Source organism: Hemiscyllium ocellatum, chromosome 15 (assembly GCF_020745735.1).
Source record: "Hemiscyllium ocellatum isolate sHemOce1 chromosome 15, sHemOce1.pat.X.cur, whole genome shotgun sequence".
NCBI classification, from domain to species: Eukaryota; Metazoa; Chordata; class Chondrichthyes; order Orectolobiformes; family Hemiscylliidae; genus Hemiscyllium; species Hemiscyllium ocellatum.
In genome coordinates, this window is record NC_083415.1 from 49,788,233 (window position 1) to 49,813,519 (window position 25,287).

General features: G+C 41.1%; 1 protein-coding gene across 2 annotated transcripts in view; it reads left to right on the forward strand.

Moving 5' to 3' along the window:
• Window positions 1-25,287, forward strand: part of lama5 (laminin, alpha 5) — a 299,172-nt gene that overhangs the window by 105,778 nt on the left and 168,107 nt on the right. For both annotated transcript variants that reach the window (XM_060836449.1, XM_060836450.1), the window contains exon 6: window positions 2,538-2,635. In XM_060836449.1, the coding sequence (XP_060692432.1) occupies window positions 2,538-2,635 (98 nt within the window). The remainder of the gene's footprint in view (window positions 1-2,537; window positions 2,636-25,287) is intronic.

Here is a 25,287-nt window from a genome sequence, read left to right on the forward strand (position 1 = left end):
TTCTGAACCCTTTCAAGTTTCACAACATTTTTCCTGTAGCAGGGAGACTAGGATTGAATGCAGTATTCTAAAAGTGGCCTCACTAATGTCACTTACTTATGCACTGACCAATGAAGGCATGTGTGCCAAATGCCACCCTCACCACCCTGTCTAGCTGTGACTCCATTTTGAAGGAACTATGAAAGTGTACCCCTTGGTCTTTTTGTTCAGCAGCACTCCCCAGAGCCCTACCATTAACTGTATAAGTCCTGTCCTGATTTGTCTTATCAAAATATAATACCTCACATTTATCTAAATTAAACTCCATCTGCCGCTCTTTGGCCCATCTGATCAAGTCCTGTTGTACGCTGAAGTAACTGCAATACACTTCCAGTTATGTAACATTTGCAAATTTCCTCGCCATACTTCCTATATTCACGTCCAAGTCATTTATATAAATAACGAAAAGCAGTGGACCCAGCAGCAATTCTTGTGGCACACCTCTGGTCATAGGCCTCCAGTCCAAAACATAATCCTCCACTACCACCTCTGTCTCCTACCTGCACGCCAATTTTGGCAAAAATGGCTAGCTCCCCCTGGATATTATGACATCTAACCTTGCCAACCAGTTTGCCATGTGGAATCTTGTCGAACGCCTTGCTGAAGTCCATATAGACAACATCTACTGCTGTGCCTTCATCAATTATTTTTGTCACTTCAAAAAATACAATCAAGTTAGTGAGACACCCCTTCTCACGCTCAAAGCAATGCTGACTATCCATAATCAGTCCATTCCTTTCCAAATGCTTGCAAATCCTGTCCACCTGAATCCCCTCCAGCAACTTACACATATAAGGTTTACTAGTCTATAGTTCCCAGGCTTTTCCTTACTACCTTTCTTAAATAATGGCACCACCTTAGCCAACCTCCAATCTTCTGGCATCTCACTGTGACTATTGATGATACAAATTTCTCTGCATGGGGCCCAGCAACCTCTTCCCCAGCTTCCCGCAAAGGTTTGGGATACACCTGATCAGGTCCAGGGAATTTATCCACCGTTACGCATTTTAAGCCGTCCAGCATCTCCTCTTCTATAATATGGATACTTTTCAAGAAATCACTACGTATTTCCCTAAATCCTTTTAACTTACCTGCCCTTTCCACAGTGAATACAGCCACGAAATACTTGTTTGTGATGTCACCCATTTCCTATATTCTGCACATAGATGGCCTTGTTGATCTTTGAGGGCCCTATTCATTCCCTAGTTACGCTTTTGCTCTTATGATACTTGTAGAAGTTCTTTAGATTCTCCTTAAACCTAATTCCCAAAGCTAATTCATGTCCCCTTTTTGCCCTTCTGATTTCCCCATCAAGTATACTCCTATTCCCTCGTTCTCCTCTTCGCTCGATTCAAACTGTCTGTGCTTGACATGTGCATGAAAGATTTTGAACATTTTATTTTAAGGATATTCCTTATACAGAATATTGACATTTCTGAGCAAGTTATCCCAATACCTGAACCATGCAGTTTGCAACTTGTGTATCATATTTGACCCAAAGTTGTGTAAATGTCAATGCATCCATGTCACCTCTGAGTGTCTATTTGAATCACCATAGCTTCATCCCAGCCTCAGCTCATCTGCAGCTTCATCCATGCCTTTGTTATCTATAAAGTCGCTGAAGTCTAATGCACCGCTGGCTGACCTCCAGCCTTCCATCCACTATAAACTTCAGATTGTTCAAAACTCTGCCTTACTTAAACATGTCCTTATTCAAGTCGTCATGTTCATCCATCACCTGTTTGCTGTCTGACTTATATTGACTCCTAGCTGAGTTAAGCCACAAACTGTTTTTAAAAACCTTGTCTTTGATTTCAAATCCTTTCATGGCTTTAGCCTTCCCTTTCTCTGTAATGTTTTCCAGTCCTACAACAATCCACGATGTGCCATAATCTATCATCATCAGCATCCTTGATTTTAACTGTTGTTGGTAGCTGTGTCTTTAGTTGCCTAGCACCTAAGCTCTGGAATTTCTTTCCTAAACTACTTGTCCAAATGTGCACGTGCACACTCTAAAGTTCTTTCCTTAGTTAAAGGATAGCTTTCATTGCTATCAAGCTCACTACACAAGTATGCTTTATGCATTGTATAGGCCTATAGATGGTGTAAATAGGTCTGTATTCACTGCAGCTTAGTCCTCTAATTGAGACTTACAAGATCCTGAGACTTTGCAGGTTGTACACTGAAAAACTTCCCCATGTGTGAGAGAGAGAGTAGAACTAGGGACGCAATTTAAAAATAAGGATTCTTCCATTTAAGGCAGAGATTAAAAGAAATATTCTCTCATGTGATCCTGAATCTGAGGGAAGCTGGAATATGGAGTTGATAGCACAATCGGATCAATCCCAATTTTATAGAACGGCTTGAGGGACTTAGTGACCTCTTCCTGCTCCTAGTTTGCATGTTAGTTTGTTTGTATGTAATTTACCAGGACGTTTAATGTAAGCAATTGTGGTAAAATATCCTAACTCTGAACTGAAAACGTTATTTTCTTTCAGTATTACTACAGTATTAAGGATATCAGCATAGGTGGACGTTGCGTGTGTAATGGTCACGCTGATGTGTGTGATGCTAAGGACTTATCGAATCCATACCGGTGAGTACTGAATTATTTCCTACCAATCTAACAAGCTTCAGCTATCCACTAATTCATGATGGTTTTAAATGGAAGGCTAGTTTTCTGAATGCTCTCTCAGATTTTATTGCTAATGAAAGAAGATTTAAAACCAGAAGAGTTTTTGTTATCCAGGCATTCCGGTGTTAAATTTCCTAATTCATTGAACATAGGGCCATGCTTATTGCACCTTGTACTTTTGAAAATAAAGAATTGTGTTCAGGATGTCATTGCCTTTTGCTGTACAAACCCTCCAGTACTTTGTCTAATTTTTGTCTAAGGTTTTTTGAGAGTTTGGTCTGAGATTTGTTTTATACTATATTAAATAACTAGTTAATGCCTAATTCTTAAGTGTAGGATCCACATACTCTCTGGGTTTACTGGCTAAAGAGAGAAGCTATTTCTTCTGATGTGAGAGTTCAGAGCAAGGAAGAGATGAGCACTAAATTAGAACAAGGCCATTCTGGGGTAATATGAGAAATCACTTTCTCATTATTAGTTGTGACAATCTGGAACTCTTGTCCTCAAAAAGCTTTTTAAGTCAAGGTCGATTGAAAAAGTTCAGAATAGAGGTCGGTATATTTCTGTTAGAATGTTATAAAGGTTGCGCAAACAATTTTTGTTAGTTATTCACTTACAGAATGTGAGCATTGCCCAGCCCATCCCTAGTTACCTTTTGAACTGAGTGACTTGTGAGGCCATTTCAGAGGGCAGTTGTGAACCAACCACATTGTAGTGGGTCTGGATAGAGACTAGACTGGGTAAAGATGGCAGATTTCCCTCATTGTAGGGCACTAGTGAACCAGATGGTTTTTCTTACAATCGATGATGGTTTCATGGTCATCAATAGATTCCTACTTCCAGATTAATATTGACTTCAAATTCTATCATCCGCCCAGGCGGAATTTGAACCCGTGTCCCCAGATCATCGGCTGAGTTTTTGGAATGATAGCCTAGCGATAATGCCAGCAGGTCGTTGCTTCCCTATTCAGTGATTTGTAACTAAGACTGATAAATGGAGTCTCGATCATGGCTGATATATATCTTACTGAGTTCAGGAAGAGCCATTTAGCTGCTTTGTTATATGAGTAGGAGTGGCAAACACTGGTTAGCGTTGACTGCTGTGCCCTTGGTTCAGGACTGTCAGCAGTCATTGTTTATTTCTCCCCCAACTTGCTGCACTCAGACCTTACGAGTGATCTGTGATTCATGATTTCCCAGGGTTAAACTGACGCTTTTGCTTTTAAAATAGAGAAAAAGAAGCAAAAAAGCATGTTTCTTAAAACACAAACACAGAAAATGAATGCTAAGGACAAATAAAATATCTGCTTCTGGAATTTTTGGGAATTTGTTGAAGTAGAACCAGAAGGGAGACAACATCTTATTAGACATCAAAGGCAGCTGACAGGAAAGAAATGAGGAAATTTGGAAGGGGAAAGTGATTTGATTAATGGAGCTCAACATGAAAGCCATATCACAGTTCTCTACCATCATTAACTTGGTGCAGAGTTAATAGGCTAAATGGCCTCCTTGTATACAGGAACGTTTCAGTGATGATCCTTGATTGAATTAAACTGATGCATAAAGTCATAGAAATGTGTAACTCATCAAGCCATTATACTCATCTTAACTCTTCAAACAAATTGTTGCTCCATCTGACTTGAATCATTCATTTCACCCCTAAAGTCCAAAATTTGGTCTCTTGCTATTCAGACTGGACCACATCTATCACTTATTTCCTTGCTTTGAGAAGCCATGCCAAGGATAGCTAGCAAGAAGCAATGTGACTGCTAAATACTTTATTTGAGGTTACTGACTATGTTGAGTGAATAAATCAAATACCAATCTTCTGCCATGAAATGTCAGCGTTTTTAGCCCTGTGTTTCTGGATTAAATACTGTTTATTTTTCCTGCACAAGAATAGTAAGTGATTGGCCTTGCTTAATTCCATCTAAACACACTAAAAAGTTGGAAGGGAAAAGAGTTGTTAATATCTGTCTTTTGCATACAATCAATACTTTCTCTTCAGTGACACAGTTAGCTTTTGGAGTGTAGATGTAGCAAAAGAAAGCAGCAACATTTGCTGTTGAGATGTTCGATACTGACTGTCTCATTGAGACTTGAAAACCTCTGAATCTTTTAACTGACTGGCATTAACCCAGAGGAGAAAGTGAGGACTGCAGATGCAGGAGATCAGAGTAGAGAATTTGGTGCTGGGAAAGCACAGCAGGTCAGATAGCATCTGAGGAGCATGAGAATCAATGTTTTGGGCTAAGCCCTTCATCAGGAATGACTGAAGAAGGGCTTATGCCCGAACCATCGACACTGGTGCTCCTCAGATGCTACCTGACCTGCTGTGCTTTTCCACACCACACTCTCGGCATTAACCCAGAGGAGTCATTCATGCTGATGTCCTCAGTGAAAGCATTGTTAAACCCACATTTGGAGCAAGCTGCATTCTCTCCCATTGAAACTTATTCTTCATTTTTCTGTTCTTGCGGTTAGACGTTCATTCAGTCTCCAGTCCAAAATGTCAGTGGAACTTTGTCAGTAAGGGAATGGTGACCTTGTTCCATTCAATTACACAAAACCCATTTCTCAGTGGCTTTCCAAATAAACTCTGCAGCTTGTTGCTTAGGAATTTCTGAAATGCGTTCGGCAAGAAAACTGGGGCATATGCCAAGCACAGCATCTTAATTGTTTGCAATTGAATTCACTCCCTCTAGAAAGAATCTAATCATCGCACTAGCTTGAGGCCAATACTGTTTTAAACTCTCAGACTCATTCTCATTGAGAAATATGCTTTTCAGTGATGATGGTGGCAGGTAGCATTTTGAGAGCTACTGTTGGGACTTGCCGTTTTGCTCGATCTTTGCAAGACTCCATGCCTCAAATGTGAAGCTGAAGCCATGTCAGCAAGAATTAATCTTGTTTAACTAGTGCCATAAATAACATTGTAACTTTTCTTCCCTTTTAAAAATCTGTGGTTGAGTTGTCAAATTCTTTGAGCCACAGATTTGTGGATGTTTGATGTGAAACATTGATGTCAATCTTGACTAAGTGGTAAAACCCTCGACTCTGAAGTGAAATTATGATTCCTCTGGAATGTTTCTTCCAGGACCATGATCTTCCCTGCAAATTATACATTTAAGTACGTTGGGTCTGAGGCATCCAAACCCAGATCATTACATAGAACATAAAAAAGTACAGCACAGTACAGGCCCTTTGGCCCCGATGTGCCAGGGATTATTCTCAATCTAAAATAGAATAAAATAAAATGTCCTAACCTACGCACCCCTCCATGTGCATGTCCAGCAGTCACTTAAATGTCCCTAATGACTCTGCCAGCGGTGGTGGTGGAAGCAACGCATTCCATGCATTCACAACTCTGCATAAAGAACCTACCTCTGTCTCCTCTATACCTTCCTCCCTGTATCTTAAAACTATGACCCCTCGTGCCAGTCAGTCCTGCCCTGTGGAATAGTCTATGACTACTGACTCTATCCATGCCTCTTGCATACTCGGTCAGGTCACCTCTCTTCCTCCTTCTCTCCAGCAAGAAAAGTCCGAGCTTAGTCAACCTCTCTTTGTAAGACGAGCCCTCCAGTACAGGCAGCATCCTAGTAAACCTTCTTAGCACTCTCTTCAAAGCCTCTGTATCTTTCCTATAATAAGACGACCTGAACTGGACACAATATTCCAAGTGTGGTCTCACCAGAGTTTTGTAGAGCTGCAGCTAAACCTCGCGGCTCTTAAACTCAATCCTCCTGTTAATGAAAGCCAAAACACCATATGCTTTCTTAACGACCCTATCCACTTGGGTGGCAACTTTGAGGGATGTATGCACTTGAACACCAAGATCCCTCTGTTCCTCCGCACTGCCAAGAATCCTGTCTTTAATCCTATATTCAGCATTCAAGTTTGACCTTTCAAAATGCATCACTTCGCATTTATTCATGTTGAACTCCATCTGCCATTCCTCGGACCAGCTCTGCATCCTGTCTATGTCACGTTGCAGTCTGCAATACCTCTCGATACTATCAATAGCACTTCCAACCTTTGTGTCTTTGGCAAATTTACTAACCCACCTCTCAACCTCCTCATCCAAGTTATTTATAAAAACTACAAAGAGCAGAGGCCCAAGAACAAAGCCCTCTGGGACACCACTGACCTCCATGCAGAATACTTACCATCTACAACCACGCTCTGCCTTCTGTCAGCCAACTAATTCTGAATCCAGACAGCCAAATCTCCCTGTATCCCACACCTCCTGACTTTATGAATGAGACTACCATGGGGAACCTTTTCAAATGACTTACCGAGGTCCATTTACACCATATCCGCTGCTTGAACTTCGTCGACCTGTCTCGTCACCTCCTCAAATAACTCAATAAAATTTGTGAGGCATGACCTGTCCCTCACAAAGCCATGCTGACTGCCTTTAATCATGCTGTGATTTTCCAAATAGTCATAAATCCTATCCCTCAGACTTCTTTCCAAAAACCTTGCTGACCACAGATATAAGATGACTGGTCTGTAATTGCCAGGGATTTCCCTGTTCCCTGTCTTGAAAAGAAGAACAACATTTGCCACCCTCTAATCCTCTGGTACAACTCCTGTGGAGAGTGAGGAGGCAAAGATCTTCGCCAGCAGCTTAGCAACCTCCTTTCTTGCTTCCCAGGGCAACCTAGGATTAATCTGGTCTGGCCCTGGGGACTTATAAATCTTAATGTTTGCCAAATTTTCATCACATCAACCTCATCCATCCTTCCTGCCAAGCCTTTTTTGTGCCCCCTCCTGGCTCTCCTCAGTCTATTTCTGAGCTCCTTTCCAGTAAACCTGTAATCCTGTAAAGCTGTGTTAGATGCTTGCTACCTCCACCTCACGTAAGCTGCCATCTTCCTCTTCACGAGAAGCTCCTCTGTTCTTGTCATCCAAGGCTCCTTAATCTTACCCCTTCTTGCCTGTCTCAGAGGAACAAATTTGTTCATCACTCGCAACAACTGCTCCTTAAACAGTCTGCACGTCCGTTGTGCCCGTTTTGTGGAACAATTGCTCCCAGTCTGTACTTCCCAACTCCTGTCTGATAGCATCATAATTTCCTTTTCCTCAATTAAATATCTTTCCTCGGTAACTGCTGCTTTCCCTCGCCAAGGCTATGGTAAATGTGAGGCAGTTGTGGTGACTGTCACCAAAGTGTTCTTCCACTGCAAGATCTGACACCCGTCCTGGCTCATTGCCAAGCACCAAATCCAAAACGGCCTTTCCCCTCATCCGCCTGTCTACATACTGAGTAAGGAAACTCTCCTGAACACACCTGACAAAAACGGCTCCATCCAAACCATCTGCACTAAGGAGGTTCTAGTCAATATTGGGAAAGTTGAAGTCATCCATAACAATCACCCTGCTACATCTGCGTTTTTCCAAAATCTGCCAGCCTATGAGCTCTTCAATCTACCTACTGCTATTAAGGGACCTGTAGAAAACTCCCAATGAGGTGCCTTCTCCCTTGCTGTTCCTAACTTCCACCCATATTGACTCAGTAGACAAACCTTCCTCAACAACCTTCATTTCTGTAGCTGTGATGCACTCTCTGATTAGCAATGCTACATCCCCTCCTCTTTTTGCCACCCTCCCTGTTCTTTTTAAACGTTCTAAACCCTGGAACATCTAGCAACCATTCCTGCTCCTGTGAAACCCATGCCTCTCTTATGGCCACAACATCATTGTCCCAAGTACTGATCCATGCTCTAAGATCATCACTTTTATTTCTGACACTCCTCGCATTAAAGCAGACACACTTCAACCTATCCCTTTGTTCCATCACATGAATAACCTTCCCGATAGAATCAACTATGTCCTGTCACTTTCCCATATCTAACTACCCCCTCTCAAATATGTAGCTCTGGTTCCCAATCCGCCAAAGTAGTTTAAACCCTCCTGAACCACACAAACAAATCTCCCACCCAGGATATTTGTGCCCCTCCATTTCAGGTTCAATCCGTCCTTCATATACAGGTCCTATCTTCCCCAGAAGGTATCCCAATGGTCTAAGTATCTGAAGCCCTCCCTCCTGCACCAGCCTCGCAGCCACGTGTTAAGCTGCATTCGCTGACTGTTCCTCCTCTCACTATCTTGTGACAACAGTAGCAAACCTGAGATCACTACTCTACTCGTCCTGCTCTTCAGCTTCCAACCTAGCTCTCTGTAGTCCCTTTTCAGATCCTCAGTCCCTTTCAAGTCTATATCATTGCTGCCAATATGTACCACAATTTCTGGCTGCTCACCCTCCCCCTTCAGAATCCTGTAAAACCCGATCATCAACATCCTGGACCCTGGCATCGGGGAGGCAACATACCTTCCGGGAGACCTGTTCCTGACCACAAAATCTCCTGACAATCCATCTAACTATTGAGTCCCCTACCACTAGCGCTTTTCTATTCCGCCGCCCCCGCCCATCCCTTTTGAACCTCAGTGCCAGGGACCTGACAACTATGGCTTTCCCCTGGTAGGCCATTCCCCACCGGTAGTATCCAAAACGGTGTACTTGTTGCTGAGGGGAACGGTCACAGGGGGTCACTGATCTATCTGTTGATTCCCTTTCCTCCCCCTGAAAGTAACCCAGCTGTCCTTATTCTGTGTCTGAGGAGTAACCACCTCCCTGGACATCCTCTTAATTTCTCCTTCAGCCTCCTGGATGACCCGCAATTCATCCAGCTCCAGCTCCAGTTCCCTAACTTGGTTTTCGAGGAGCTGGAGTTGAGTGCACTTCCTGCAGATGTGGTCGACAGAGACATGTATCATGTCTCTCATTTACCACATTCTACAGGAGGAACATGCAACTGCCCTATCAGCCATACCCCGCTAATCTGAAAGCTCACACAGAACTAAACAAGGAAGAGAAGAAATGAGGAAACAAAAAGAGAAAACCCCAAAACTTGCAAGTTTACAGGCCGTTAGTAAGGTTAGAGGAGGTGGGTGGGAGGGAGGCCAGTATAGGGTCTTGGGTTTAGATCTCACCCAGTTAAAAACTTCCCAGCAGCCCTTACTTCTCTCCACCCTCTCTCCTTGCTGCTCTGTTCGAAATGGAGGCCCAACTTTCGAGCTAAGTCTCTTTCTAAGTGGGAAAAACTGACAATTCTGGCAGCCCTCATTTCTCTCCACCCTTTCTCCTCGCTGCTCTGTTCAAAAAGAGTTCAATCAATTGCAGCGTGATGCATGTCTCTGTGGGTAGTTGATCTTCCTACTTGGAATGTGGGTAACACTGGCTGGGCTGACATTTATTACCCATCCCGAGGTGCCATTAAGAAGGTGGTGGTGAGCTGCTACCTTGAAGTGCTGCAGTCTGGTTGGTGTAGGTAGACCCGTAATAGAGTTAGGGATGGAGTTCTGGGATTTTAATCTAGTGACACTAAAGGAATAACGATATATTTGCAAGTCAGGATGGTGTGCGGCTTGGAGGGCAACTGGAGGATGGTTGTATTCCCATGCATCTGTTGCCCTCGTCTTTCTAAGTGGTTACGGTTATAAATTTGGAAGGTGCTATTTAAGGAGTCTTGGTAATCTGGTGAGCTCTCCTAATTTGGTGAAATCTTCAAAGCAACAAAAGCTTTGACCAATTAACACTACAAATGAATGTGTAAGGTGGGACTTGGCAGATGATCTTCCGTGATCTTCCATTTTTCTACCATTTAGCTTGCCTTATCTTTATCAGCACCAAAGTCTGTGTACCGAGTAGAGTGAAACCTGGGCAAGGTATGTAAGGAAAAAGCTGAGCAGTTTTCATTTTGATGGTAGTGGTCAAGGTCGCCAACCCTCAGGTCCTGAAGCTTGCTCGTTACTTCAGCATACATTGACTACTGAGCCAATGGTCCCTTTAATCACTCTCATATTTTCAGCGGATGAATAATAGCCATATACCCAAAGACCTTCTGTGTGGTAAACTGGCCTCTGGGTCATGACCTACTGGACATCCCTACCTTTGCCACAAAAGCACTTGTAAGACAAACATGAAGATGGTAGACATCTGTGTATGCAACTGGGAGACACTGGCAGCTGTCACCACTGGAGGCTGATTGTGTGGAGAGGCATTGGAAGAGACTGGGGGGCTAAGTGCACTTTTTCTGCCTACGCTGTAGCAAAGGTGGCAGAGACTGTTGCACTATGATGGAGATTAGGAGTGAAGGGATGTGACTCAGCTATACCAGATAGTATTTGACAGAGTTAGCCAACAAGATGCAAAACATCAACTCATGAGGTGGAAGGTTGATGGTATCTTAACTTGTGAAGTATTTGATTCCTTCACCAACCAAAGAAATTGAACCTTGAGCCTCAAACACTTCACCTTTTGCCTTGGCAGGAATATCGTCATCAACTTGAAACTGCCCATTAAAGCTCCTTCATTTCTGTCTTAGCCTTGACCTCAAAACAGAGCCTTTGCTTCACCAGGTGATGTTTCTCATCCTCACACTCTCATCTCTGGATGAAATTAACTGTTGGTGCCAAACTGTGGGTAATATTGCTGTCTGGGCCAACCAGGAGCACAATGATAGCTTATCACAAGACATTTATAGGTGACTTTCGGTGAATCCAATCTTTTGATTCAAAAGGCGTCTGCTGGTAGATGTTGGTCAGGAAGGTTGTTCCATGTGAACTACAAGGTGGAAGGCAGGTGGGTGATCATGTAGGGAAGTGGGATACAGCATGGATGGTTTCAACCAGCTTTTAGGTTCTTGTCAGTCGGCAGACATGAAGGGGCGTGACATTTGTGAGGAATGTTGAGTGGAGGGGGCCAGTTCTGATGAGCATGGTTGCATTCATTTGAGTGTTAACAAGCTGTGTGTGTTTGAGATGACCTTGAGAGAGAGAGAGAGAGAGAGAGAGAGATGTACACAGTATTCTGCTACAGGGTACAATTGGATACACTGAGGTCGGAATGTTGAGGCATCATCCCACCACAGATCCTGCAAATTTGGCCAATAGGTTGTTTCTGATTTTGACTTTTACAGTATTTTTGTCAGATATTCCCAGAAGAACACAAACCTATCCATTGCCAAGTCTCTCTCCATGTAGTTTTTTGACCTGCCTTTGGTACAGGCATTTAGGAGTTGGAATTCACTGGATATTGTTATGGAAGGTTTCAATGCAAGTTGCTTTGTATTGCAGTTGTCTGTCAACTTTGTAACATTTTTGTTTATTAATCTGGTGCAATTCCATTTAAAATTCCTGTTGCTCATTACTATGCCTGTGTTTAATCCTAGAGTAGACCATCAAACATATGCTATGATCTAACCAGATACTTTTTCTTTGTTCAAAGTAAACAAAGAACTTAGGTACAACTTAAGATGATAAATTTAGCAAGTTCCATAGTTTTGAACAAGCATAATAAACTTTACTTTCTAAAGTTGCAACAGAAAAACATTCTACAGTATATATCTTCACCCAGAATGAGAGTCTGTGGAATTCTTTCTGCTGCAGAATATGATTGGAGCCAAAACATTGAATAAGATAGTTTTGGTGCATGGGGCTAAAGAGTTCAGAAGATATTGGGGGGGAGTGAGAATAAGGTACTGAATTGGATAATCAGTCATGGTCATGTTGAATAGCAGATCAGGCTCAAAGGGCCAAATGGCTTACTCCTGTTCCTGTTTTGTATGTTTCTATGTAGTTTTATACTCTAACATTCAGAATTAACACGAGTTACGTTTGGATTAACAACCAAATTATGACTGAAAGCCCCAAAGGCTGCTTTGTAAATCGTTAATATGATCAAGACAAATTCTGCACACTCACGTCCTGATCCATGGTAATCTCATCAAACTCTTATCACCTGTGAACGAAACTTTAATTCTTTACTTTCAAAAGTCTAGCTTCCAGAGCATTTTCACAAGGTGGCCAATCATGGACAGTCTTAATGACTGCTCTCACCAAGGTAGTTCAGATTCTTCCTCTGACGCTATATGTTCTGCAAGATTCCCAAGGCTGCACCCAGGATGTACTCATCGGCACAATTCCAGGTCTTTTGTTGACACCAAGCTTTACTAAGCTGATGCGTTGCAAAATTGTTCGTGTAAATGCTCATTGTGTTTGCACTGGCTCTCCAACAAGCATTCTAATTTGGTGCTGTTCACTGCCTCTTCTCCATGTTACAATATATCTCAGCTGCACCAAGCAATTCTTGCTTGTGTGCTTCCTTCAGCCCTACTCTCATCTATGAAGAATCATCAATGGCTTTAAAGGGCTTTTCCCCTAACTGCCTGGAGTCTGCTAATAGCAACCCTGTACTACCTCAAGACACTTAACAGCATTGTCTTGGCTTCAGAATGTCATTGCAATTAATTTTTCATGGCGAGCGCACACCTAGAAAGCATTAAATCCGCGAACTTCCCTCAGGTCCATCCATCGCCTGTTCAGAATTATCCTCCACTTAACCTTTTGTGGAAATAGACCCTTCAGTCCAATTGTCCATATTGATCCAGTTTCTCAAACTAAACTGGTCCCACTTGCCTGTGTTTGGCCCATGTACCTCTAAACCTTTCCGAGTCATGTACCTATCCAGATGTCTTTAAAATGTTGTGACTGTACTTGCATCTACCACTTCCTTAGACAGTTTGTTCCATCTACACACCACCCTCTGTGAAAAGGTTTCCCCTCAGGTCCCTTTTAAATCTTCCTTGACTTCCTTTAAAAATAGGAGTTTTGAACTCCTTTTGTTCTGTTTGATCTTCTGATTTTTTTTTCCCCACTGTTTCTCCTGTGCCACTCGGGAGATGTTTGACTCCTGTGATTATGTCAATGTTTTAACACAAGAATTCTTCAGGACCTGAGATGGTTTGTTGTCTTCCACATTCCACTTGGAATCCCTAAATTACCCTCTTGGGAGCTTCAAGCAAATTGGGCTGTGGAGTGAGGAATAAAGAGTGGGAATATTGATTGTTATAATGTAGCCGTGCACCAGTACTTCAATAAACAAATATATTATGCCACAACACAACATTAGCATACTCCAATCGTTTTACTGTCTTGGGTAAAAGTGAACTGCAAATTTACAATGTAGTTTTTGGTTGACTTTTTCCAATCTAGAGAGGAATTCCATATGAATATCCTAATTACCATTCTAGTGGAAAGGTTAAATGTGAGCCCCTTAAGTTCCACAATATGTATATGTTTTCAGAAGTTTGGCACAATTGCACATTATTTATCAGAATATCCTGTTTTTTTGTCTATTATTGTTATGATAAAATTTATCCTTTAAAAGGACTGTTTGTTTTTTAAGTAGAAACATTTTGGCACATCTCCATAATTTCTGACTAAAACTGATTATTTAATCATTGGTTTCATGTGGGTGAATGATGTTCTTTCTGTCTGAGTGCCACAGGGAGACATAATACAGATTAAAGATCAAGCAAATTAAAAATTTAATATGCTTATTGATCAGTGAGCTGTTGAGTTTCAGAAATACAGTCCCCACTTTTTTTGTGTGACTTTGATAACAGTTAATATTATTTCCTCCAGTGAGCCAGTGTATGAATAGCGAAATTATCTTCTCTTACTTTGCTCTGTGCCTAAAACCTTCTGAATAGAAGTGATCTTGAGGCTTGGATGATGTTGTCCAGTGAAATATTTGTGGTTGGTGATGGAGACGTTAAATTGCTGACATCCAGGAGAGAAGTCTGCTGTCTGAAAAATGCAGACAATCTCAGATTTTTATGAAATCAGACAAAAGTTTTCAGGCTAACATGGTGAAGCAAAGTTCTCAATGATTATTTTGAGGTGAAACAGGTATCAGTTGAGTAAGATTTGTGCTCCCCTGACTTTAAAGGGGACAGGCACTCACAAAGAGAAGGTTGAGGAAACTGAAATTGTTCACTAAAGTTGGTACTTGGCAGTTGGAGCTATTTCACTTGATCCATTGCGGATAGTATCTTTCAAGAACCCACGATCCAGCTAGTGAGAGATGAGAGCCAAAGTTTCAAAGGGGTTTCCATATGTTTCTTAAGTCCCTGGCTGTTTATCCTGGCAATGTCCAGGAGTTCATCTTGTAGCCTGTATGATGTCATGTGAATGACTCTGCATTGCATGCTTTGAATTTCAGCTTGTTTAAGAAAAATTCTTTTTTAGTCTTAATATTGCACAAGATTTTTTTTAAATCCAAAGAACAAGTTGAGCTTGTGCATAAAGATTAAGGGATGGAAGTCTACCTGGTATGTTTGGCCAATACTGATAGTGCAAGTCTATCAGCATCAGGATTGAACTCCAGCTCACATTAGTGCGATGATTCTCTTTTATAAATGAAGTTTGATATGTACAATCTGTTCGCTTATGTCTGAGATCTCAATGTTTGAACTGCTCATAATTTGTGACTAAAGGATAGGGAGAAGCTAATTCAATGTCACAAGTGTGACTCTAAAATAAACCTGAAAACTCCCTCAAAGGAGCTGAGGGTTTTTCCAGGGAATTGAAGTTGATGCTTCAAATATTTGGAGCCTTATTCTACACATCGCTTGTGCTTAACCTGCTTTTAGATGCTTATTTACCATAGTCATAGATAGTAATAAGATAGTTTGATGCTGTTTGGTTTGCTTACACCATTAACTGAACTAAAGGCATCAGTACCTTTGAACAAAGTTCTTCAAAGCACCTTTTATTAAAGCACTGATCAAAGTAGTGCATACACTCTGTTGTTAAGGGCAGGCTTTTGGGACATCAAAACACCTGTGAAATTTCAATCCTGCAGGAAACATCTGTTTCTTTGTGTGCGATGTGCAGTAGTGTAACATTGTAGTAATTTTTCAAGGATTGCCCAGTGATGCGTGTGATTCGTGGATGGTTTGAGTAATTACCACCCAACATCATACCCCAATAACCCTCAAATGGAGAAAGTACTGCTTGAAATGAGGTCGGCCGGGTGGACCTCCTAGAATATGAGTTCCCTGAGTGGAGCTGTTAACCTGGCCTAATCAGGGAGCCCTGGCTGACAGATATAAACAGGAGTGTCAGAGGTTCTGTTCACGCTGGTGAAGCCGGACCAGTTTAGAGTACCATGCATGTGTAAGTAAAGGGTGACTTGGTGACAAGATAGCAGCCTCTGTGGAGTTATTTCAGGAGTGTCGAAGATTACAGCATTCTGTTGCCCACAGAGGAGGCTGCATGCCATTATCTACCAGTGATGGACAAAGGTACAGCCTGCCTCTGCTGACTCCCAACTCTTTGCCAGGGCTTGTCAAACTGGCTTTGGGGTCCCCAAACTCTGTTTAGCTGGGAGGGAATATCTTCAAGGCACCCCAGTTCTCCAAATACAGACCTAGAAATGTCCACCAGTCTGAATTATGCTGTGCTCTGGTTGGTTGGAAATTCCCAGGGACCGGTAGCTGTTCTTTAAAAGGGCTGGCAGCACAGCTGGCACTTAATGAGTGGCCTGGCACTGGAAATTGGTCTTGGAGATCTGGTTGAGGCAGAGATTTAGCCGCCTCCTCTCTATTTCACTTTTTGCATTGATTAGCTTGTAGGCAATTTTGGAGGGTAGTTAAGAGTCAATCACTTTGCAGCCCATACCAGGTAAGGGTTGGAGAAGTTCTTTCCTGAAGGAACATGAATTAATCAGACATTGGATTTCTACAACAAGCAATGACCATTCCTGAAAACCGTGCTCATTTCCGGATTTTATTAATCGAACTTAAATTCAACCAGCTGCCAAGATAAGGTTTGAATCCATGATCCCAGACCATTAACTTGGGCCTGCATATCACTAGTCCAGTGACATTACCACTACACCACCCTGGCAGTTGGTAGACAATGAGACTATACCACGTTTGGCAGTAACTAAAATTAGAAGCTGATAAAATGGTTTGTTTTTGAAAACTAAAAGGCATAGGTTTAAGATGAGAGGGGAAGGATTTAAAAGAGACCTAAGGGGCAACTTTTTCATGCAGAGGGTGGTTTGTGTTTGGAATGAGCTGCCAGCGGAAGTGGTGGAGGCTGGAACAATTACAATATTTTAAAAGGTATCTGGATGGGTGCATGAATAGGAAGGGATTAGAGAGATATGGGACAAGTTTGGCAATGGGACTAGGTTGGGTTGGGATATCTAGTCAGCATGAATGGGTTGGACCAAAGGATCTGTTTCTGTTCTGTATATCTCGATGACCTGAAGGGACGTGACTCGTGAAAAATGGGACTGAAAGTTAGTTTCCATAAAGCTAAGTGATTGACCTGGTTGTATCATACAATGTTTAATATATTTTCTTACATCAAGTAGGGAAGGGTCTTCCAACAAATCTGTGGCCCTTTGGGTGCACAAAGTGATTAAATATTTCTGTTGTAAGTGAAGGTTTAGTTTAATTTTTTAAATAAATAAATATAGCTAGGGAAAGGAGGCTCTGCAAGATAAAAGTTTCTTAGAAGAGGGATTTGTGTTATTTTCTGGCCCAGCTGATCTAGCATTTATATGCGAGATTAGAGTGATGCTGGAAAAGCACAGCAGGTCAGGCAGCATCTGAGGACCAAGAAAATTGAAGGTTCGGGCAAAAGCCCTTCATCAGGAATGAAGGCAAGGAGCCTTGGAGTGGAGAAATAAATGGAAAACCCCTCCCATTTATCTCTCCACCCTGGAGGCTCTCTGCCTTCATTCCGGATGAAGGCCTTTTGCCCGAACCTTCGATTTTCCTGCTCCTCGGATGCTGCCTGACCTGCTGTGCTTTTCCAGCATCACTCTAATCTAGACTCTGATTTCCAGCATCTGCAGTCCTCACTTTTGCCAAGCATTAGCATGCTCCAGTTCTTCCTTTATATGTGAACAGTCTCCATGGTTTCTTTGAAAAACCCTGTGACTACCTTAAAAGCAGATCTTTAAGCAATGCAAAGATATATTATGGTTGATTTCTGTAGTAACATTCTCTTGCATGACTAAAGTTCACTTAAAATGCGTTAAAGTTGAAGATAATTTACAAGGAGATTTGATTTCCTCAGCACAACATTGTGGGCCAAAGGGCCTGTTCTGTGCTGTACTTTTCTGTGATTCGCCAATGGTTTATACATAATTCAGCCATATGTAAGTGTGAAAAATAACTTGTGTGTGGTTGCCACTGAATATGTTTTACTCATTAAACCAAAAAAGATGCTGTGAGAATGCCGCGCACAGCATCAAACTCGGAAACCAGAGTTCAGTACTGAGACCTGAGCAAGGAATTTTTCCTTCATGGCTAATTACAAGGTGATATGTATTCCTGTTTAACTATAATTTGTCACTACTGCCTTCTAATTCACGGTTTCAGCTAAACCCAGGTGTACTTGCTTTGCAATAAAATATTGGCTACGGCTTTGTCTCCTTGCTATTAAAATAGCATGAATCCCACAACACTGACGAATACCTGGTGCACAGTTGCAGGCAAGATAACGCTGGAGTAACCTCATAAACTCTCTGCCACATGGTTCAATGATTGTGACATTAAAATCTGTAAGGCAAACTATTGCTGGGCTTGATGTGAGTGTATCAAATGTATTCTGCTCTGGGCTTGAAAAGGAAATGGTTCTGTTAATCTTGCAATAAATATTACCAAACCCCTCTAATGAATTAAGTTGAACTCTTAATAAAATAAGCCTTCTATAGTGCTCCCTTTCGGAATTCCTTCTTTAATATCATGCTGCGTCAACCTGTTGCCATGAATTTACTGACTGATAGCTCAGCATCTGACCTGGACGTAAAGTGTAGATCATGACTGACCGAGTTCACAACCAAAACCATCTGGAGCAGCTGCCCCACTCTCGACGTCGGGTGCAATCCCAGCTTTGCAGTAGGACATCTGACCTTTTCAGATGCGGCTGGAGGTTGCGTAAGTCATAAAAACCACAGTAGAAACACATGTTCAATGAGGAGAATAAAGAAGACAGTTACAGTATTCTATAATCTCCTTAAACTCTTGCAGTATAAATTATTTGCTTATCTGGTTTCAGTGGAACAGATGTTCCCTTGGTACAGATTGTATCTTGGTTCACTCTGTAGTAATGAATAGGGTTGGATGCCTGATGATTCTTTCTCCTACAAATGCAATTTAGTTATCCAGAGTTCTCCTCCAGTTGGGCCTATGGGAAGCTTTGAAATTTATCCAAAATGTTAGTTTTGCTTTTTTATCTGTAACGATCTTGTTTTCCAAACAGTGCCCACATTATTTATATTCTCTTAACAACTGGTTTTCCCTTAGTTTTTTTAATATTATATTTTAAGAAAAGCTCCTTTTAGAAGATTATCTTTGGTCAGGGTTCTAATATTGTTTTCAGATACATAACTCAATGTGGTATCATGCAACATTTTTAATCTCTTATATTTATCATACATATTCCCACACAAATTGCTAGATCCGAGCAATTGGGTTACAATAACCCTGTCCAACCAGAACAAAATGGTAAGCAGAACACAAGTTCCAGACTCTGTTTTTTTTTGGGTTATTGCTCCTTGAATGAGACTTGTCTTCATTTTTAGTTTTCTTGACCTCTGGTTTTCCAACCAAGTTTTTATCCAGTTTGATAGTTGCTGCTTTCTCGAGTAATGACCTCAGTTTGACATGTACTTTATGCAGAGGCTTGCCAGATGTGTGGTGAAATTGAGAAAAGCGATATTGGATGTCATTATTATAAGATGCTGTTTTGAGTCCGGTATCTGCTCATATTGAAGCAGAACAGGCAGAATTATACTGCTGGCTCCACAGTGAGGAAAAACAGAGTGACCCACCAACCCTATCTTTTGCATGGTTGTCCCTTTATTGCATCTTTTGTCCTCTGTTCTATATTTTGACCAGGGCGAAAGTTGGGGGAGGGGTCTCCTCTTCCTGGTGCCCTTGCTGTGCATGTGCCTAACTCACCTGTGTATTTACTGCCAGCAGCCCAGTCAGCTATGAGGGAGAGAGAAGAGGGGGAGCAAATGAGCCACTGCAGAGATCTGGGGGACAAAACAGTTCTGAGAAAGAACAGAGTCATGAGCAGCAGGTGAGAGAAGCACACAGAGAGCACCTCACCAATAGACCAGAGCATAGGGAACAGAGGGGAGTATCTCTGTTTCCTTCAGGATACATTCTGCTTGCGCTTAGACAGAAGCACAAGAACTTTCTTCCCCAGTGTCTCAGCCATGGGCATGGCAGTGAGGGAATTAGCAGAAAAACAGTGATTTGCACGTTCTGTTTTGTCTTGATGATAAAGAACTCACAGGCTGCCTGTGAGTGGAGGTGCACTGGGCAAATTTCATTGACATAAATGGAGACTTCTTGAACAGCAAGCTAAAAGCAACTCTTTGCAATTGAAAGCTTTTGAATGAAATGGGACCAAATTTATTGAATGCTATTTCCGTCAAAATAAAATGAGTCAACCTGTTGATTTTAGCCAAATTCACAGGAACAAAATTTGGCAACTGAAAGCTATAGATAAAGTAGTTGCAGGATTTCAACCTAAACAATGAAAGTACTGAGTGGACTGAACCAATATTTACATTTGCATTAGGTAAGAATATTGCAAAGGTGTACGATCTAGTTTCGATGCTCCCTGAACAGGGCCCATTCCTATTGGGCACCTGCTGACCACAATGTATGGCCACTCCTTTTTCAACTTCACTTATTAATCTTGCAATTCCTGGTCTCACAGCATGCTTCCTCTGGGAGCTTACAGGAAAGGGGATAGGCTCTCCTTGTGCCACAGCAGCGTAAAGGAAGAAAAAGTAGCATATAAACTAACAGCACAGAGAGTATCACAACTTCAGAACGGGAGAGCAAGTTGTTCTCATATTTAGGATAAGATGATCAGAGATAGAAGTGTGGGAAGCAGAAGTCAGGTTCCAGCTAATCCATAGTAATTTGATCTGTGACAGGATGTAACGACAAATAAAAACTCTTAACAAACTCTTACACATTTATCCCGTTACGATTGAAGTATGTGAAATTGTGCATCATATCATGCTGATCTGTTGCACAGATGAGGTAAACTTTGGAATTCTAAGTAAAACTGTTCAGGAAATGATGTGTTGTGTAGCTACACCTTTTGAAGATGTCCTTTCTTTGTACAGTTTGTGGTAACTCATTTCATTGTAAGCTCCATAGTCGACCTGTTGGAAATCTTTAAAGCTCCCTGTGCTGGAGTTGGGGAAAATGCTGTGTTTTGCATCAGTCATTCTGCTCGATACTAATATATCACAACAGATCAGGAGAATGGTTTTTACTGCAAAGAACTACAGTTGAAGCTTTGGGAGGAAACCCACCAGGTTTCCTCACTCCCAAATCCCCATTGAGGAGCATTACCTCATCTACAACACTTAACAATCCAGGTCCCACTTTCACCAAAAACTGGCAAGTTTTTTGGCCTGGAAGTTGAGCCACAATTCTTCCAGCAATCTTCGGCCAAGGAAATTCTCTCTCTTCTCGGTTACACTCCTTCTACCTTTAAAGGACCAATTTTGGAGGTGGCGGTTCAGCCAGCAATTGCCTGCAGAAAGTAGGGGCAGAAACCCAGACTGCTTATCCCCATTCCCTTTTGATCCACAAGCTTTCCACTTTCCACTTATACCAGATGGTGGTGGGTGTGTACCAAATGGGTTTTATTGCCCATGTGTTATCTGATGTATATAAACACATTTACAGTCCACTGTTTTGAAGATAGAAACCTTGTGTTCACTGTATACAAAATCCTACAATCTGTTTGTTTTAAATCTCTTGAACGTTAGCAGGCATCATCATGTTTACATTTAGTTCTGAATCAGCTATCTGGCAATCTTGTGTTTCAAAAGCAACTGTTCTAGGACGGTCTTGTTCAATACCTCCATATTTCACACATCACATGGGGTAAATTAATGCTTATCATGTCGTAGGAGGTGACCATTCGGACCCTGCAGCATGTCTATTCCAAATTCTGATACAATCTGTGGTCAGGTCAACAGTAAGTAGAACGTTCTGCATGAGGAACAAGCTTTAACATTTGAAAAGAGGGTTGTGGCCTAGCTTTATGAAGGTGTGCAAAATGAGCCCCTGTGAAATGAGAGGTTGAGGTATTTCAATAAATCACAACTGAATGCTGTTTGGTGAATGGTTGCTACAAGAAAAAAATTCTTTAACAGCGCTGCTTTCGCAGCACAGTACCGAATTTCTTATGTTTCATCATCTCCCAAAATCTCTGGGAGATTGTTTTAAGGTTCGTCCCATCCCTTACATGTTTTTTTGTATGAAGTGACCCATAAGGTACCGTGATAGTAACAATCTTGAGCATCAAAACCCTATTGGACATGAAAGCACCAATGCACTTTGGGTGTTGGTGACATCAGTGAGTAAAGAGAACCAATCTGGTAAGTAGACATTTATAGCACAGAGGAAACTATTTATTGAACCATTTATTCATATATGATTGAGAACAAATAATGCTCCAATGAAGATTCCAAGAATTTCTCATAGTAAACCACATAGTAAAATTCACAACCCTTTTTTGTCCGATTTGCAGTCATTCATATTCAATAACATATATTTCCCTGTTGTACTATGGGCTGTGATTTTCTTAGCCACATTTGTATTTAGACAGAAGTCCATATGAACATCTCTATTGCATTCTACTCCTCTTGTCTATTGATCTGTGCGTTCTCTTGATCCAATTGATTGGTCTAAATAATTTTGTTTTATCACTAAGCACAAGAAATACAAATAATTTATCGGACAGGAATAGGCCATTCTGCCCAGTGGATCTATTCTGGTATTTAAGCAACATATACAAACCTCCACCAAACTTCCTTCATCAACATATCCTTCTATTCCTTTACTACTCAGTTTTTCTAGTTCCCCTTAAGTGGGTCCATGCCATTAACTGGAAGTGCTTGTGGTAGTGAGATCAACATTTTCACCACGGTGTGGATAGTTGGGTTTCTTGCAAATTCCTGAGTAAAATTAGTAGTGACTATCTTGGATTGATGGTCCATTATTTTGATCTTGACTGCAAGTGGTAATATCCTTTTTTTTGTTTACCTCATCAAACACCTTTATGATTTTAAAGGTGACTTCAGTCTTCCCCATTCATTTAAGGAAAAGAGTTCCTAATTGTAAATCTTTTTCAGTTCAGGTATCCTTCTCATAAATCTTTTTGTACATTCTGTGTTCACTCATGTTTATTTTGTTGCCATCCTGGACTAGCTCACCAGCTTTGTGTTATAATCTGATGAGGGGCTGGTGACATTTATATTCAAGTGGACAGTGTATGATTACTACAGCCTGATGTGACAAGAGCCCAGAGCCTGTCCTCTGTCCAGTAATTCCTACCATTTCTTGATATTTTGTGCAGTGAATCCAATTTGTTGGACTAACATCTGTAAGTTGAATTTCCTGGGTTCTGGCTGAGATGGGTCATCTATTTGTCAATCTTGGCTGAGATTGGTTACAAATGCTTCCATATTGGTCTTTGGCACCGACCTGCTGGCATTCCACATCATTGAAGATGAGGATAATTGTGGAGTTGCCTCCAGTTAATTCTGTTGTTGTTCATCACAATTTACAACTGGATGTGACACAACTGCAGAGTTTTGCTTTAATCCACTGGGTATGAGATTGTTTACTTTTGCTATTTGACATACATCTGGTCTGATGTTTTAACATGTGCAAAGAGTAGATTGGGAAATGGCATGGTGTATGCTGTAAGTGAAAATTGTATTGTGCTTCTCCCATAATCTTTTTGTTATTAAATATTTCCCATAATTATTGTTACTGTCAATAGTGGATCATTCAGAGAAATTCTTACTTTGTCATCACGTAGAATCATTTTGTTTCATCCTCGTGGAGTACATTAAACCAAGCAGATATAAAATTAAGCTGGTGCATACATCTACAAATATAGCAAAAGCAATTTATTAGCAGCAGCACTGCGAGGTGTCCATTTTATCAATTCAATGGCTTCAGTGGGAGCTGCTCTTTTTCAGTAAGAAACTCTTTGACGTTTCATGCACTTTAACAGTCTTCGAGCTCTTCAATCTCAGCAGAACCCTGAACCTGATTTTGAAAGGTGAGCAAATGTCATGCAGTACAAAGTCAAATGTTGGTGATTTCTTCTGAGTATTTAAATTGTGCTTGCTTTCCCCCACCTATCTCAGCACTTGGCTTTTGCTAAGTGCCATAACAATGTCAGATAACTGAAATATAGCTGTGCAGTCTCATGGCGACCCTGCATAATGTCTTTCATGAAGTGCCATGTAACGTACTGATGCTTCGATGTTGGGATCTTCTAACCCAATCATTGTCCAGGTTTTCACATGTTGACGTAATACTACTATTGCTCTACTGAGAAAATCTTCTTTTATTGTAGCAGTCTTGACTGTACAACATCTATTAAATTGATATAAATTATCTTATGATGTCAGAGTACAGGTCCTGGCAAGATATTGGCATCCTGAATTGTCTTGTATCACAATGCCAGTGTTAATCCTCTTGTGAACAACTCTTTGGGTTCTGGACCAAAGTAGCAGCAGTTTTAAAACTAAGCTAGAAGGTTCACTTTAGAAGATTGAGAAATATTTGCTTTTAAAATCTTACTTGCAGTCCCATCCATCAGATTATAGTGGTCATGTTGGTGACTTGGCATCTCACAGGTCCTTGATGTTAATTATTTCAACCTCATGCATAGTTCAGCTCAATTCAGCGTCTCGAAAGTATTTCTGTTTTGTAATTCTGCAGTGAAGATTATTTCCTAACTGTAAATGGAACAAAAACTCAAATAGAGTTGAATTTCCATCGGTGTTCTCCAAATTGTCAATGGTAACTGTAACAGGAGATGCATGAAAAACCTGGGTAAAGCCACAAACACAACTTGAGAGTGGGATTTCCATGGATACTGCACTGAAGTTACAGTGAGTGATTGGGAAGATCCATATAGAAATTTTAGCCATTTGATTTCACTCAAAAGTCAAGTCTGTCAAATTAACAAGGCAATGGCATATACTCAAAGGACAATAAAATGTAACTGAAACATATCATTCCATATGATATTCATTTAAACCTGAATTTCAGCTTGATTTAAAGGAGCAGTGCTTGACATGTAGATTTCATTGCAATTTACATCCTGGGATTTATCATGTTCTGTTTAAAGGCTCAGTAGATAAACACTCATTCCTGATCTGACCTTGCTTATCAAGAGTGGAATTCTGGAATGCATCATGGTCTGCCAGATGAAGATAAGTAAGTGTGATTCACAGAGATTCCCTTACAGTTTTATATTACCCAGGAACTTGAAATGGACATTTGTTTAAATGTTTAGCTTGTCTCCAAATCAGATTATCAAACTTAGCAAGAAAATCTTGCCAGAGCATTGTGAATGAAATGTTCATTTCAACACCATATTTACATTGGTCTGTCTTTGGTGGAAAAAAAAGAGAGTTGGATTCTGATGGACATTTTATTTTAGTTAATGTATGGGGAAAGACTTGTCAACTTCTTATGTGGCACCAATATCAGAACTTTTACATTCGGAATGGAGAATACTAGGTGGAGATGTTATGAACATCTCCAGCCAGAAGCAATAATGGGTCAAGTCACAGGTGTTTTGCATGTCTTCAGCCATTGATAAGTTGAAGCAAGTGGTTCATTTTCTAACTAATGTCAACGGAGAAGTTAGGAATGAAGGAACAAAAAACA